The sequence below is a fragment of the Camelina sativa genome, chromosome 14 (assembly GCF_030686135.1).
Source record: "Camelina sativa cultivar CO46 ecotype springtype chromosome 14, ASM3068613v1".
NCBI lineage: Eukaryota > Viridiplantae > Streptophyta > Magnoliopsida > Brassicales > Brassicaceae > Camelina > Camelina sativa.
In genome coordinates, this window is record NC_141893.1 from 24,823,806 (window position 1) to 24,840,808 (window position 17,003).

The following is a 17,003-nucleotide window of genomic DNA, read 5'->3' on the forward strand; positions in this document are numbered from 1 at the left end:
TCTCTCTTTCTAAATATATTATTATTATATCTTTTTTTAATCACATTCCTCTTTTTTTAATTATTCAAATATTTATTTATATATTTTTTTCTTTCTAAATTTTTTCCACATACAAAACATTTATGTTTTTTTTCTTTATAATTTGATATGTATTTTGTTTTAATGATTTCAAATATATTTCATATATATTTTTTATTAACTATTTTTTTAATTAACTATTTTATCTTCTGTTCAATCATATTTATGTATGGTTTAAATCATTCAACATGTTGGATATATTCAAACCGTCCAGCAATATTTATGTACCGTTTAAACATCTAGCATGTTGGATAGATTCAAACCGTCCAGTAAATATTTGTGTACGGGTTTAAGCCATCCAATATATTGGATAGATTCAAACCATCTAATAATATTTATGTATGTGTTTAACCGTACAACATGTTGGGTAGATTCACACCATCCAGCAATATTGAGTACGGTTTAAACCATCCAGCATATTGGTTAGATTTAAACCGTCCAACAATATGTGTGTCCGATTTACACCATCCAACATGTTGGATAGATTCATACCGTTCAACAATATTTAAGTATGGTTTAAACCATCCAACTTAATAAGGTGTACAGATACAAAAGATGTATATAATAAAGAGATAATAGGAAAAACATGTTTTTTTCTTACAATTATTCAAAAAATTTTAAAAATTTCTAGGCGCTAGTCGGACGGTCGAAGAGGGTCTAGCGATTAATTGATTAATCGGGAAATAGTTTTAGGATATTTTTAATATTTTTATAATTAATATTAACATTTGTAATTTTGATGGTTACATACTATATTTGCGTGTAAATCAGTAGAAACTTAAACAGCACTGTTGGTTAGTAATCCGTTTGCAGGGTCAAGTGTCACGGTTCGACGCCTGAGATGCCTTTTTGTGTGTTTTTCTTCATTTATTAATAAAGGGCAAAATCGTCATTTCCATATTATTTTCTTCCACCCGATTTCTTTGCACCTGCAACCCGAAGTCGGCACCGACGTTTCTTTAACAAAAGATGGACAGACCTCCATTCTCCAAAGCCTTTGCGTTTCAATTCCATGAATATATCATCTGATTTTTGTCTCCCGTTCTTAGGATTCAAACCCATAGATCCTCTTCTTTCTCTTACAGTGGTTGTTCTCCATGTCCATTTATTGGGTGAAGTAAGTTTGGGATTAGAGAATTTTGTAAAAAAATCAAGATAAAAACAAGTACGAATGAGAGAGAGAATAATTAATTTATGAACCCAGAATTGTAAATATTTGATTACCCAAAAAAATTTCAGATGAGAAAGAAAGCTTTAGAGAAGAGATGATGAGAGAGGAAGAGAGATCGGAGGAAGATAGAGATTAAATAATTTGATTTAGTTTTAATGGCATTGTTGTAAATAAACTGTTTTGGTGAGGATTTGAAAGTCAGAAAAATAGTAAGTATTGTGAAAGTTGTGGTTTTTGCTAATTGTAAATAGTGATAGTATTAGTTTGACAATTTTGTTTTGAAAACGTACTAATTCTCCAAATACCTCAAAAATAAACCAGAGATAATATTTTATTCTTCCTCGACAAATCCAAAATTATTTAGGCAGTAAGTTCCAAATTTCCCACCTTCTCCCAAATTGCACTCCTTCCAAATTGTAATAAATTATTTAATCTAGTTTTTTACAGCATATTATTTTATGTAATTATTAGTTTTGTAAAAATAAATTTATTATTCATAAAATATGACATGTCTCTTATAAAATATTTAATGTAATTATTAGTTTTGTAGGAGTAGATTTTTTATTCACAAAATATGACATATCATATAATTCAATCTCTGCCACAGATATGCGACGGAGATGTCTCGTGGTAACCTTAGTCACGAATTAGCCACGCCTGACTCATCGTCGCTAGGTAGCCACAGAACTGTTGTGGCTGGTTTGTAGCTAATTTTCCACGACCTGTTTTCCTGGTTTCTCGTAGCTATTACCTATAGATTATGCGTGGCAAAATCGTAGCTAAATTGCCACAAGCTTTTCCGTGGCTTTTCTGTAGCTTTTAGCCACGAAGTTGCCACGACCGCCATTTCGTAGCTATTTTGTAGTTAATTCGTGGCTATTTTTAGTAGCCACGGATGTGTCGTAGGAAAGCCGCGGCTAATTCGTGACTACGGTTACCACAACTTATAAGTTGCAGTCTTATCTAATGCTATTACTTGTAATTTCATGTTGCTCATATTTTGTTTTGTCTTACACTTCTATTATGACTAATATGAATTCCACTGTCAGTTTCATTCGCTAACCTGAAAGTAGTGAGCTTAATCTAGAGTACCGTGATGCAAGGCTCGATCAATGTCACCCACCTTCTAAAATTTGAAAATTCTCTGTGTGATGGATCAATATATATTATCTTTGCCTTTAAAATTACAAGAAGCAACTCCCGTTTTTAGCTCACTGATTTCCATTTCTCAATCCGCTTCACACCTACCACTGTTTTATATTAGGTTGACGAGTCTTTTTGTCTTGTTGCGAAAGAGTATTTCCGGCTTCGACTCATGAGCAGTTGGTCTCTCTTTCAAACACCAATACGGAGCTTCCAGGTTTGTCCACATTTTCACACTTTCAATATATAGACAATTTCAATAAGTTTAACTTTCATAATCTCTCTCTGATAAGTTTACTTTTTTTAAGATATATTGATGTTAATTTCCCCAAAAAAGTATACATCATTTGTCTGGATGTATGATGTCTGCCATTTAAATACTGTTTTTGAAATGCAAAACTATATTTTTTTTCTTGTCAAAGTTATCTCCATTTGTTTATGAAATAAAATCATGTATTAGTGATTCTTACTAATTTGGTAATTCAAGCCTTATGGTTTCCTGTTCACGCTTGATTTTCCTCTTACATTAGATGTTATGGGCCAAGTATGTTCCAACAAAGCATATCGAAATGGAAAAATGTTAGCAACGCATACAAACCCTAAGATATTTGGAGGTGAATCACTTCATATTCTACATTATGTGTTGAGAAATCTCTGTGCATTAAGTTTTCAAATATAATGTGATCTTAACTTTGCATCACCAACTAACCCAATGTTTCTCGCCAGGTGAACTTTACCTCAATGCTATGTCTGGGAGTAAGTTTTATTTTAATGGAGACGTTGCAACAACACGACAATTTGCTGAAAGGTATTAAAAAGGTGTTTTCAAAATCATTATATTTACTAATTCATACTATGTAGTTAATGTGCTTACACCACTACTTAACAACTAGACCAAACATGCTAAATGGAAAAGAAAAAGAAGGCACCAACTCAATTGCACCATTCCATGGAGTGGAAAAGATTGAACATGTATGAATTCAATCAGTTTGTTGCGACAGAAAATCCATATTGTATTTCCCAATATATATATATATATATATATATATATATATATATATAATTTCATTGGGCAAAGAAAACCATTAATGTAATATCAATATAATTAGCAACCTCATGCTTTTTATAAAACCACAGACGCATTAACAACACTCATTTGTTTTTGGCTTTGTAAAATTTTAGGAGGCTGAATTCTTATGCAGCGCAACAGTGACAGACATACAAGCTTAGTGTGGGTAGAGTTTCATTTCATGTGCAGCATGTGGGACGAAAATAGTGAAGAAGTTGTTGTCCCTAACATGCAATAACTTAAAATGCGGCTCAACTATAACAATTGGAGATGTCAAGTAATATTAATAACTGCTACCTTACTTTTTCTTTTACAAAATTTAATAGTTTCATAACGGATCTATACTCTTAACATGCCATAATTTGGAAGATATCGTGTGCAACTGGTTGTCCACGACGGCTTAACCACCAGCGTTTTTGTTGCCTTCGATAAGGACATGGTGAAGTTAACCAATATACAGGCAACAATCCTAGCTTTCCAGATGGTATCAATGTAATCCATGAATCTTTTGATGTTTGCTCATTTCTTTCAACCATAGAATTTCATACACTTATCACCTATCTCTCTTTCTCTAATTTATTATTTTTTCGCCAGGTTGACGCTCATCAAAACTCAGAATCTGGAGCTCGTATACCGAAAATAGTCTCTGATATTGTTTGAAAGAAATTTAAATTCTAGATTAAGCTCACTACTTTCAATTTCACTCCTCACCACCAGTCATTTACTGTATCACATATTTATGAGACTACCGAGGTGGCACCTGGCCCAATCTTCCGTGAGGTAATCTTAAGATAACATTTATATAACCCTCCAAAGAAATGACCACATTGATTTGTTGACTATTTGGCATTTATATACATATGCACAAGCTGGAGATATTGTGGATTCAGGAGTTCAATCACTAGCTACTACTCTAACAGTTGAGAAAGCATCCCAAGAACATTCCATTTCTTCTGGAGATTTAGTCGATGAAACTTCATGTGCCACTACAAGGAACATGAAGCAGAAGAAACATAAATGCAATTAGCATATTCTCTTATCTATTTTTTTCATTTGCTAATTTCAAAAGACTTTGCCTGCATTTCATAAGTGGACATGTGTTTTCACTCTCTAATTTAAGTCGAATTGAATTGAATTACTATATGATTGTTTTCGTTAACAATTAGAACTTTCAACTCAATATTAAATTAGATGCTCCACGTTTGTAATGAAAAAATGTTTTTAAAGATATATGCTTTTATTTTTACATTCATATTTACAACATACATAAGAAAAACAAGACAATACCTGTTAGTATTTATTTAATTTTCAAAAACCAAATTCAATAGTTGAATTGTCAATAATAGGGTTTTTTTCACACAAAGAAAAGTGGCAACAAATTTAGGATCAGTAAAAATTAAACAATTACGAACCTATTTATATTTATACACACAAGAACGCAGGGAAATGAAAAACAACTACATGCATCAAACCATAACAAACATTCTTTCCACAGTCCACAGTTTCTAACACAAGTATTTAAACCTCCAGTTTTAAGCTATTGGCTGATACTTTTGTTGATCGTTTGGAAGATGAGTTTCCAACTGCAGGTGAACTTTTTTTAGGAGTTCTTTTGCGCTTCACACCCTTTTGAGTAGGAAAAAACAAGTTTTAGTATGCATAATATATTTTTAGGCTCAACTGCCGAACAGAAAGGGTTTCAACACCAAAATAACCTTTATTTTTCATTAAGAAGAACATCACTTATCGCATGAGGTTTCTCCAAAAATTTAAGAAGCTTCGTAACAGTGTTCCTACATTGGAGGAAAAGTACCAAACAGTCAGTTGCCAAGTGGATTACATAGAGAAAATAAAGAGGAATTGACTACTAACATGATGCTCATTCAATCATGACTGTGAAAAAAGCTCCAAAAAATGAAACTTATAAATGAAATGAGTAGCCATAATAACCTTCTTTGTGGTAGCCTGAGCAACTGATATGTCAAATATTTCACAAAACTCCAGCAATGTTTCGTTGTTGTTTTTGTCAAGCTTCACTTGTACTTTCAAGTTTGCCTTTTCCTGCAAATCATAATATGTTATATCTTTGATGGAGGTACTAAACATTAGATATATAAATGACAATATGATTGATTAAAAAATGTAGGACCTAAAATCCCCTTCACAATGTCATTAATACTGAACCTCTCATATATTGCATACCCTCTCCCACTAACTTTAACGTTACACATTAATTACAACCCACTAAGAAATTAAAGAATCACATATACAAACAGTAATATCGCTATTGTGTTCAAAATTCTTCTACAATTTAACAAACAAATCGTTAACATTACCTCCCCTCCCCGTCTTTCCAGATTATCAAGAATTGTAGACTATTAGTACACCTGCAAACATATTAAAAACATGAAAGAAAGAGTGAGTGGTGAAGGCAACATAAAGCGGAAAGAAAAATGTAGTAAAGGAGAAGAAAGAGTGAAGACAAACAAAAGAGTATTCAAGAAAAGTAAGCTCTATAATGCTTATGTTTATATGGTAAACGCTGTGACATTTCAGCTTCACTTAACTAACCACCATGGAAATCTGACCAACTCTTCCAGATGGAAAGAAACGCCAACCATTGCTAAGTGTAAAAATACTTCACTGAAGCACCTAATTTTAGGAACTTGTCCTAAGAATCAGTAGCGAAAAAGGTAAATTTTACAACTTTGTACACAACTGTATTGACTTAGTTATACTCAGCGCTCTTATATTCAAATTACAATGTCCAGGTCTATGTACAAGAGCTCAGAGATTACGACGTACAATCATGTTGGCTAAACTCAAAACCAAGAAACCAAAAGGTAGAATGAAATATTCTAATTTCCATACTTAATTAAGCCATGACCATTTATGTGTGTTTCCCACAATCAAGAAAGATAATGTCAAAAGCATGAACTTGTAACCTATATAATAAGTCAAACTAATATTTCTATTTTAACGACAGTGGCGACTAACATTAAACCCTCATCCCACAACCAATGTAAGAACTAATACTCTTATTTTTATCATTTCTTAAACCCCTACAAACTAACTAAACATACGTTTAAACTTACAGCTACCAAGAAAGCAGAGAAATCTACCTCCACCGGTATTTTGACCTGCCAATTTTGTGATGCCCAACTATGGAAAACTGAAACGAGAAATCAACCAATATGTTATCAACAAAGACGCGTTAGATTACCAAAAGTGTGTGCAACATCCCCTGAACTAGAGAAGCTGTACAATGAATCATTAGATTATCGTCATAACATCCGTGTACTGAACTCAATGCTAGCATTCACATCCTAGTGGTAAAGTTGATCATACTGTGACAGACACACAAGGACCTACAGAACCCATGGCCAAAATTACCACTCTATTGGGTCTCTATTACCGGAGGATGGAAAGCAACCCTGTTTTCTATAGTTTTAGATTTTTTATACGACAAATGAAATCCAAAACCGTATACAGAATATGATAGAGTGAGGAAAAGGGAAACCAGTTGATGAAGAGATTGTTGGTATCTTGATAATGATGCTAGATAGAATAAACGAATTGGCAAAGGTTTTCAGGAAAGCAAGGGATACATATGAAGATGGGAAATGCTCTGAATTCAATATAATATTGCTTAGCCAAACAAAGAAAGGAAAACAATATGACTTACCTAGTGCTGGTTTGATAGTTGGCAATATTTAGTACAGTGACTGCTGGACGAGATGTCATCCTACGATTTAAGTCTTCTGAATTACAAAGGATTAGTGATCTATATCCTTTATATATGAGTCTTCAGTACCCTTTACTGTTCCCCTATGGTGAATCTGGATATCATGACCAAATCCCATACCATCTAATTGTAGAGAGCCAAGTAAAGAGGTCATATATGACCATGACAAAATACTATGCTTACCATATTCAGACACGATTATCAGAAGGTATGACTATTACTAAGGGAGGCAGATTATTTCATCAATACATTGTTGATGCCTACATAGCCACAAAGCAAGAAAGACTCCATTTTATAGCTCTTAATCAAAAAAAAATTAAGAGATGATTTGTATAACAATGTCTACGATGCTATTGAGAGAGCAAAAATAGATGCTAAACGGATTGGGAAAAGAATAATATTGCCATCAAGTTTCACTGCAGGTCCATGATAGATGGTAGAGAAGTACCATGATGCGATAGCTATATGTAGATGGTTCAGAAATCCTGATTTATTTATCACCTTCACAGCAAATCTGAATTGGCCAGAGTTTACAGAACATCTACAAACATATACAACATAAGGATCAAACTCAAGGGCTGTCTTCAACCAAGAGTCTTTAAAATGAAACTAGACGAGATGCTGGGAGATTTTGACAAAGGAGTCCTTGTTCCTGTAGCAGGTAAAAATAATAGTATTAATCTATCACTTACATATACTCACATACAAAAACATTAAAACCTAACTGAATTAGAATTTGTATTATGCAGTAGTGTACACAACATAGTTCCAAAAACGAGGCCTATCCCATGCACACATCCTACTATGGCTAGAAGGTACAAGCAAAAACCCAGAACCAGCTGTGATTGACAAATTCATTTCAGCTGAATAACCAGATAAGGAAACCTACACGGAAGGCTTTTAACTGGTAGAGCAGCATATGATGCATGGCCCTTGTGGTCTAGAGAAACCGTACTCACCATGCATCTAAAATGGTGCATGCAATAAAAAGTTCCCACGAGCATTTGTGGACAATACTACCATTGAAAGCTCTAGTTATGTTGTCTACCAACAGCGTAATGATGAGTCCAAATTTGTTTTCAAAGGTGTGACAAGATTAGACAATCGCTATGTAGTACCGCATAACCTTAACCTGCTGAAAAACTATATGGCACATATAAATGTCGAGTGGTATTGTAAGACAAGCGTAGTCAAGTATCTATTCAAATATATCATAAAAGGTGTGGACACAACAACATTAGTAATTGTGAGACCCAATAAAGATAAAAAAGGGCTCTAAAAAAGAAGAACCTCAATTCGTCAATGTAATCAGTGAGTACCTTGAATGCCGCTACGTCTCTGCATGCGAAGCAAGTTGGAGAATATTTACATTCTATATCTATTATCACAAGATAGCAGTGATACAACTACAAATAGATCTTCAAGATAAACAGAGACTGCTTTTTGACCAGTTGCAACGTTTGGAGAGCATTATGTCAAGAGAAGATGTAGAGAAGACGATGCTCACTGAATGGATGGCCACAAACAAAAGAGAAAAGAGTCATCTGACGTAGAATACATATCAGAAAAGAAGGCATCTGACCTTACCTACGTGGAATTCCCAAAAAATTATGTATGGAACACTACAAAGACCTGGAAAAGGAGGAAACAAGGTATTGCTATTGGGAGGATAGTACATATCCACCCATTAGCTGGGGAGTTGTTTTATCTCAGAATTTTATTGTATATAGTGAAAGGTGCGACATTTTTTGAAGACATTAAGATAGTGGCTGGAGTACTATATGCAACATTTAAAGAAGCATGCTACATTAGAGGACTACTAGACGATGATAAAGAGTGGCACGATGTACTTAAAGAGGAGTCACAATGGGAAACAACGTATCAAATACGCTATTTATGTGTCACACTACTGCTCTATTATGAAGTAGCTAACCCACGAGAACTATGGAACAAAACTGTAGATACCTAGCAGAAGATGTGCAACATAACAGAAGAAAGGTCTTTAATTTCACAGGTTTGGACCTTAACGATATTTAGCTGGAGCAATATGCTTTGATTGAAATAGAGCAGCTATTAATGGAAAATGAGAAGTCCCTGACAAATGTCCAAGACATGCCATTGCCTGACAAGTTTATTTTGAAAAAAAATCAGCTGTAGTTGCCTCACAGAAGACCTACACTTTGACGTCCAGAAAGAGATCGATGAACATAAGAGTAACTCCATTAGATAACTTGTGAGAATGTCTTAATATGCAATTAAAAAATGTACACTAATATCGTAAGATAATTTTTTTGGGGGAATGTGAGACACCATATCTAAAATGTATTCATGAAGACATTTTAATTGAGTTTGTTACTGTTTTTAAGACACCTATAATATAATATTAGAATTTTATAATTAAATTTATGTTAAGACATCTACAAAGGTTGTGCAATGTAGATGGTCTAATAGTTATTTCCAACGCTGAAAAAAAGATCAAAAACAGGTCTACAATGCAGTGCTTAAATCTGTGGAAAACAAAACAGGAAAACTATATTTTCTACAAGGACCTGGGGGTACAGGGAAAACATACCTCTACCATGCAATAATAAAGCTACGACTCAGTCAGAAAATTCATAATCCCAATTGCATCAGTTGGAATAGCAGCTCTGCTATTACCTGGTGGAAGAACAGCTCATTCTCGATTCAAGATACCAATAAACATCAACGAAGGGTCAACATGTGAAATAAAGTCAGGAACAATGCTAACTACCTTAATTACAAAGGTTGACTTAATAATATGGGATGAGGCACTGATGGCACATCGACATGCGTTTGAGGCTGTAGATCGAACAATCAGAGACCTAATGGCGTTAGAAGATGAAACAGCACTGAACAAACCGTTTGGAGGGATAACCGTTTTACTTGGAGGAGATTTAAGACAATTGAAACGATCCGACCCGTTTTTTTTTTTCATTTATTAAACTAGTGATCCCATACCCACTAATATCCTAACCCCCTTCAAACCAAACAGTGAACAATGAACCATCAACCTAAACAACCGTTCTAGAGCAATTTATTATATTCTAGCAACCTAATAGCAGCATAGAACAAAACAACAAGACTCTAGAACATCTCCCTCTTCATTTCCAAGATTCTACGATCACACTTTACCTGCACGTAAACAAAAAATGAGATGCATGAGTATTGTAATAAACACTCAGTGAGGCAATCCTCCCATCTACTGGGCTATAAACACAAGCAACTGCTAAAAGGAAAAAAAGTATCAGCCACCTGCTGAAAGGGTTGGTGTCAACCAAACAACAAAAAAACACAAACAAACCTTGGAATCCAATGTCAAACAAACAACAAACAAACAAGGAAATCAACAATCAGCCACCTGCTGAAAGGGTTGGTGTCGACCGAAACCCGCCTGGTGTCGACCGAAACCTGCCTGGTGTCGACCGAAACCTGCCTGGTGTCGACCGACATTGACTCTTGGTGTCAACCAACACTGACTCTTTGTGTCGACTGACACTGCCTCTCATTGTCGATCGATACCGCTCCTTAGTCTCAACATCATATAAACAATCAAAACAAAAGAATCTCAGGCTTAGATTAGCCGTGATCATGCACTCACCTCTTTTGCAGGAAGTTTCTAACCAAACCCGACGAATCCAACACCCAAGCAACCTTTCTATCACGCCTCTAGCCCTTGATCTTGACTCACAAAGAAAGATCTCACAAGGAAAATCATCAAAACTCCAAAATCTCCCAAAAACTCTATTTTCTTTTCTAACTCTCTAGAAAGCGACAATAAATGGCTGCCCAAACCCTCGGTTTAGGCTTCCCAAACCCAACCAATTTCTAATTTCAACGGTTTAAAACAAATCGGTCGAACCGGAAATTGTTGGTGTCGACATACACCCTCCTTGGTGTCAATCAACACCGACCTCCAAAACCGACTATTTGGTTTGCGGATGTTACTACTCTGTACAAGCCTCTATAAATCGATCTCATCTTTGGAATGCCTGTCAAATTTTCAAGTTGACAACAAACATGAGACTAAAATAGTCAGATGCAGATTTAACAGCTTGGATTTTAAAAGTGGGGGATGGAAATTCAATGTCAGCAAGCACTACCACTGATGAAGATGATTGAGGGTGCAGAATATCTATAGAGGAAGGTTTAATGCTACCAAACGTAGACAACCATCTATAAGAAATTACAACTGCTGAATATCCATCGTTCTCTCAATCCTTCAAGGAATGTCACTACCTATTGGAAAGGGCAATCCTAACTCCTCGGAATGAGACAGTCTGTGAAATAAATGACTATCAGCTGTCCATGGTGCCAAGTGACAGTAAAGAATTCTTAAGCTCAAATTCAATTCAGATAGAGCTTGCACCAGCTGGCGACTGGAATAACTTATACACAGTAGAATACTTAAACTCCCTAGAGTTTCCAAGGCTACCAAACCATAAAATACGATTGAAAGTGGGGGTGCCAGTAATGTTACTGCGGAACCTAAACCAAAAAAAAGGATTATGCAATGGTAAAAGGCTTATTACCACTAGACTCGGTCAAAATATAATAGAAGCTGAGATACTCACAGGCACGCATGTTGATGAAGAAGTTCTCATCCTAGGATTGTTTTGCCTGCTAATGACAACAAGCAACCTTTCACCCTGCGAAGAAAGCAATTTCCAATAAGAGTGTGTTACTTAATGACGATCAACAAGAGTCAAGGACAAAGTTTGAAACAAATTGCTCTTTATTTACCACAATCAATGTTCACTCATGGACAGTTATATGTGGCTCTATCCCGTGTTACTTCGAATTCAAGCTTGAAACTCCTAGATGCTACATCAGAGAAGAATTGTATTGGAGGGCTCATGAATATCGCCTACAAAGAAGTTTTCAACAACATAAAACCTTAGAGAGGTAATGACCTAAGTAACGATGTTGTCTACCCAAGCGGGAATCTACAAAAACAACACATTTTTAAATAAGAGCAAATGTTTTTAAAAAGAACAATATAATACTAACACTGGTTTATTTTACATCTCAGGAATAGGAGAAGAGCGAACTCATTGTAACGCCCCGACCGCCACCTCTTAATGGGTCCCATGTCCAATCCCAGTCCATGGGCCCACCTTCCTTAATGGACCTCACGTCCTCTCACTAGGCCCGTGAGGCCATCCATATCTGACGGCCGGTTTGCTATGTCCGGAAGGTTTTAAAGACTTGTTACCGTCCCTACAAATCACCACATGATCTTTCCCTGTGTTTTGTCCTCACTCGCACAGTTCCGACAATCACTTCCCGAAAGGTCACCCATCCTGAGACTACTCTAGCTCAAGCACGCTTAACTTTGGAGTTCTCTCAGGACCCTTGATCGAAAAGATAAGTGCATTTTGGTGACATAGGTGGCCAAATTAATTCTTTTAAACCTCTCTGCAAGTCTCTGAAACGGGGGTGCACACTCATTCATCATATATCCACGCTCTAAGTCCCAGATATTTACCTAAGCCAGGTTATTTGTTTTTTAAAAAATATATACCTACTTAGACTATCAACAATGGTTTTAAGATTCAACACCCTCCACATCATATCTCTGTCTTCCACCTAATTATTCAACATCCACTAAAATTTTACACCATCACTATAAAAAAGTGTACATTGATAGCATAATACAATAGCACATATTTCGTAAGTGCTATTAAAAATAGTATTCGGATTTTGGTGCCTATATCATAGCATTTCATTAACGCTAAGCCCAATAATAACATAGCATAAAGCTATAATTACTCTGAACCGCCAACAATGAACCAAAATTTAGCAAAATTTTAACTTACCACTCAACACATTAACAAAAACCGCTCAACAAAAATTCACTTGGTTGTCTTCACTCATCACACTTAGCAAGACCTAAGTTTTATTTTCATTTTTCTTCTCTTCTCCTTCGTCTCTCCTCCTTCAAATTCTTCATCCGAAAAAAGCAAGCTTCTTCTCACTCTTTTCCTCTTCTTCTGATTTTGTCGCTAGTTTTGGTGGATTTTATCAGTTGCGCCTCAGATTTCAGATCGATCCATTATCTCTTTGTCCCAGATCCATCAATTAGCCTCAGATTTCCAGATCCATCATCCTCGACGCGGCGATGCAATGAAAGGGCTCGTCTCTGACTACGCCTTCAAGCTATAACGCCGCCGTTTCTATTTCCATTGATGTCTCCTTTTATCTCACACGATTCCAGTTTCGGGTTACTAACAGAGATTTCATTGAGGAGGAGCAGAAGCTTGGTGAGAGTAGGAGACAATTGAAACCGAGTTTCTCTTCTTCTACTCTGCGTCAATCGTAATGGGGGAGTTTGATTTGGAAAGCTTTGCTTGGATTTAGGGTTACTGCGTTCGTTGTCTCGTTTCGTTTTCTGTAATGGTCTACTGATAGAGATAAAGGATGAGCTTGTGATTCTTTCTAAAATTGCAAAGAGTTCAGGTTAAAGTTTCAAACTTTCTTCTAGCTTCACTTTACATATTTCATGTTCAACTATCTCAAGATGTCTCTAAATTTAAGTTTGATTCTCGGCTGAGATCAAAATGTTTCTTGCTAGATGTCTTTTTTTTAAAGCTAATGAAGTTTTCCAAAGGTTTGATTTATAGTTGGCTAGATGACTCTGATTTTCTTTCTTCACCTATTGTTTATTGTGCTTCTCTCTACGCTGCTAGATTTGTCTGGTTTGGCCAGAATCTCAAGTTTTGCAAGACGTGAGCGTTGGTCTGCAAAAAAGGGAAGCATGAGAATCATCATTGTTGTGTCGTTCCCTAATTTCTATTTCAGATTAGTAAAATCTGCTTGAAATTGGAGAACTATAACAGAAGAATTTTACTTCTTGGTTTGCAGGTGTCGTCGACTGCTGGTTAGTCCATCTATCCAATACCATTGATATCTTGCAAGCGTTCTTTACTGAGCTGGATCATGAGGAAGAAGAATAATTGTCAAGGACTGGTTAGTGATTCATCTTTACACATAAATGAACAAATGTTCTGGAGATTAAAAAAGTAAAGAACCTTTGATTCATGTTTTAACCTCCGATGTTTGCTGGAACGAAGGTAAATTGTTGTAAGAAGTGCAAGTGGCTATCTCGGTTCAAGAAGTTTGTCTATGAACACTTGCAGGACATGCTCAAAAATGATTTTTTTGTTGGTGCTTACAAGGTATATTCACTTGGCTTTTAATGTTTTGGTAGTATAAAGGGTTGAATCTTTATTTTTCAATAACTCTTGTGTTTTTCTGTTTTGGAACATTCAACATGACTTGAGCTTTTTGATCACTATTCACTAAAGTGTGATAAGTGAGTAGAGAGACGAATAGCACCAACCCATAGCACCAAGTTTGACGCTTCATGAAAAAATATGTGTGTCCTATTGTTTGATGGTGTGGGATTCAAAGGGGATGGTAACAGCCAATGGGATTGTGTGTGCCACTGTATAATAATATCAAATAAGATGACTTCTATATATTGTGTTCTTTTTCTTTGTTGTTGTTGTGCTTCTATTGGATCACATTTCATACTTATTTGGTGTTTGTATTGCATCAAGTAGACCATGGAGATGAACAATCAACAATGGAGGTTGTTGGCATAAAGAGAGAGAGGATAAACGTTCTTAGCTTGTGTGGTTAGTGTTTTTATCTACAAAATATTTTAGAGAGTCTGTTTCTAGATTACAAAATTTAGTTTTGTTTTTTCACAATTCTAGGAGACGTGATAAGTACTCTCAACGAACACAAGGGACCATTTTTCTCCTGAGGTGGAACAAGAAGGGTGATTATCTTCTTACTATTAGTGTTAATAGAACTCCAACCATTGTTCATGACCTTCAAGAGCATACAAATGGAGTTCTTTAGTCCAATATGAATAGAAGTACTTATGATGTTTTATGAGAGCTTTTTTTTTATAAAAGGCGTTTAATGATGAACTACTTCGTAAAATTACAGTTATATATCATTTGGTGATTAATGGAAAGAAACATGCTTTGTAAGTTTGTAACAAATTGGTTTTGTAGCATATAATTAATGGGATTTCCAATTTATATATTTGGAATAATAAAACAATACATCATTTTATAATGTAGCACATAAAAATTGCTACAAAACAATATAATATAACAAAAATTATGAGCTATCAAAAAATATATTAAAGCATTTGATTAGTGCTATAATAGAACGACATATAATAGCATATAAAAACTGCTTTTGTAGGGTGTGACCCTATTATAGTTGGGGAAGAGATAGCGTTTGAAAATTCGCTATCAATGACATATAATAGCATTTCTCTAGTGTTATCAAAACTCATATTTCTTGTAGTGCCTACAATGTTTTTTTAGTAAAATTCAACACCCTACCCCACCCTTTTTTTATTTCATTATTTTTGATTTCTTTTATGTTTTAGTTTTTCCGATTACGTATTAATAACAGCTATCGCTTAAATTTTAATTAACGTAATTAAGAGTTAAATAGTTTTTTTATTTTTAGTTTTATCTAAATTTTATGTTCTTTAATTAAGAAAATGTAAATAGTAAAAACGAAAAATAGAGAGAGTCATTATTAAAACAATATAACTACGAAAAACTTAAAAATGCAATACAATACAATAAGAAGAACACAATACAATACAATAAGAAGCACACAATACAACCAATAAAACACACATAACTAGTACAATAGACTCAACTAAAAAACTTAAAAATTATTTTAATCACGAGACATTCCGAACCTTGATAATATGTGTTTGACTAGATCTGCTTTCAGTTCGCGATGCACACTTGAATCACGCAATTCAGATCTAGCAAGTCAATGATTTGCAAATGCAGGTAGCACCTTGGTCGAGAATGACTACGGTGTACTAGACCCACTTACCTCATATTGATCATAATAGTTCCATCTTGCTCTGACCACCCGCTTTGTTGCATAGGCTTAGCGTTATCGTAAGCGCCAATCCATTTTCCCAGTTTTGTGTTCACGTAGTTGTAGCGATTTCTACATGTATCTGCACTACGTGGAGGATCAAATGAGCAAAACTCATTACAATACTCAGCAATTTTACCCCAAAATGATTTGATCTTTTGGTTTCTGCCAACAATGTTGTATGTTCCATATTTGATCCACCCACTCAATAGCACCAAGTTTTGCTCAGTGGTACATTTGGGGCTTTTTTGGGGGCCAGATGTTGAATGGTCGACGCTTGGAGTGGCTTCATTAACAAAACTTGTACCACCAAAAGCCATTTGCGTTGAAAATTCAGGAAATTCAGTTGCTCCTGAGTCCGGAACAATTTCATTATCTGCCGGAGTAGCAGAATAAGGGGGTGGTTGAGATGGATATGACATCCCCGAACCATAGTATCGATGATAGTTTGGAACAGCCGATACATCCCTGAACCATTGTATCAATGATATGACATCCCCGAACCATAATAACCCTTCTCTGAGAAACTTGGTCAAAAACCATAATTTGGCATATTTGGGGGTTGGTTGGAATATTGATTTTGATATGGATAATTGTTGGGATTTGGGTAGTTAAAAGGGTAATTAGAAGAATTTTGGATGGTAGAAGGGTTATTGTTTGGATCCATTTTTTCAGAGAAGACTGAAAAAGATAAAACCAAGAATTTATGAGAGGTAAATAGAAAATTATTGTGAAGAAGATGATTTTTTTTTTCTGTCTTCAAATCTAATGAAACAATTCTCTATTTATAGAATATGAAAATGATGAATTTTGGTATAATTTTTTATTTTTTTAAAAATCATAACAATAAT

At 35.1% G+C, this 17,003-nt stretch overlaps 1 protein-coding gene and 1 pseudogene across 1 annotated transcript; one reads left to right on the forward strand and one right to left on the reverse strand.

The window, feature by feature from the left end:
• The first annotated feature begins 7,013 nt into the window (after positions 1–7,013).
• On the forward strand, positions 7,014–15,093 carry LOC147928567 (uncharacterized; annotated as a pseudogene).
• A 1,007-nt stretch (positions 15,094–16,100) lies between these two features.
• Positions 16,101–16,574, reverse strand: LOC104743842 (glutathione S-transferase T3-like). The gene has a single exon (XM_010464884.2). It carries the CDS (start codon positions 16,572–16,574, stop codon positions 16,101–16,103), a length of 474 nt encoding a protein of 157 aa, XP_010463186.2.
• Positions 16,575–17,003: the final 429 nt, after the last annotated feature.

Coding starts and splice junctions, on each gene's coding strand:
- LOC104743842 (XM_010464884.2), bottom strand. CDS start 16,574: ATGTCATATCCATCTCAACCACCCCCTTATTCTGCTACTCCGGCAGAT.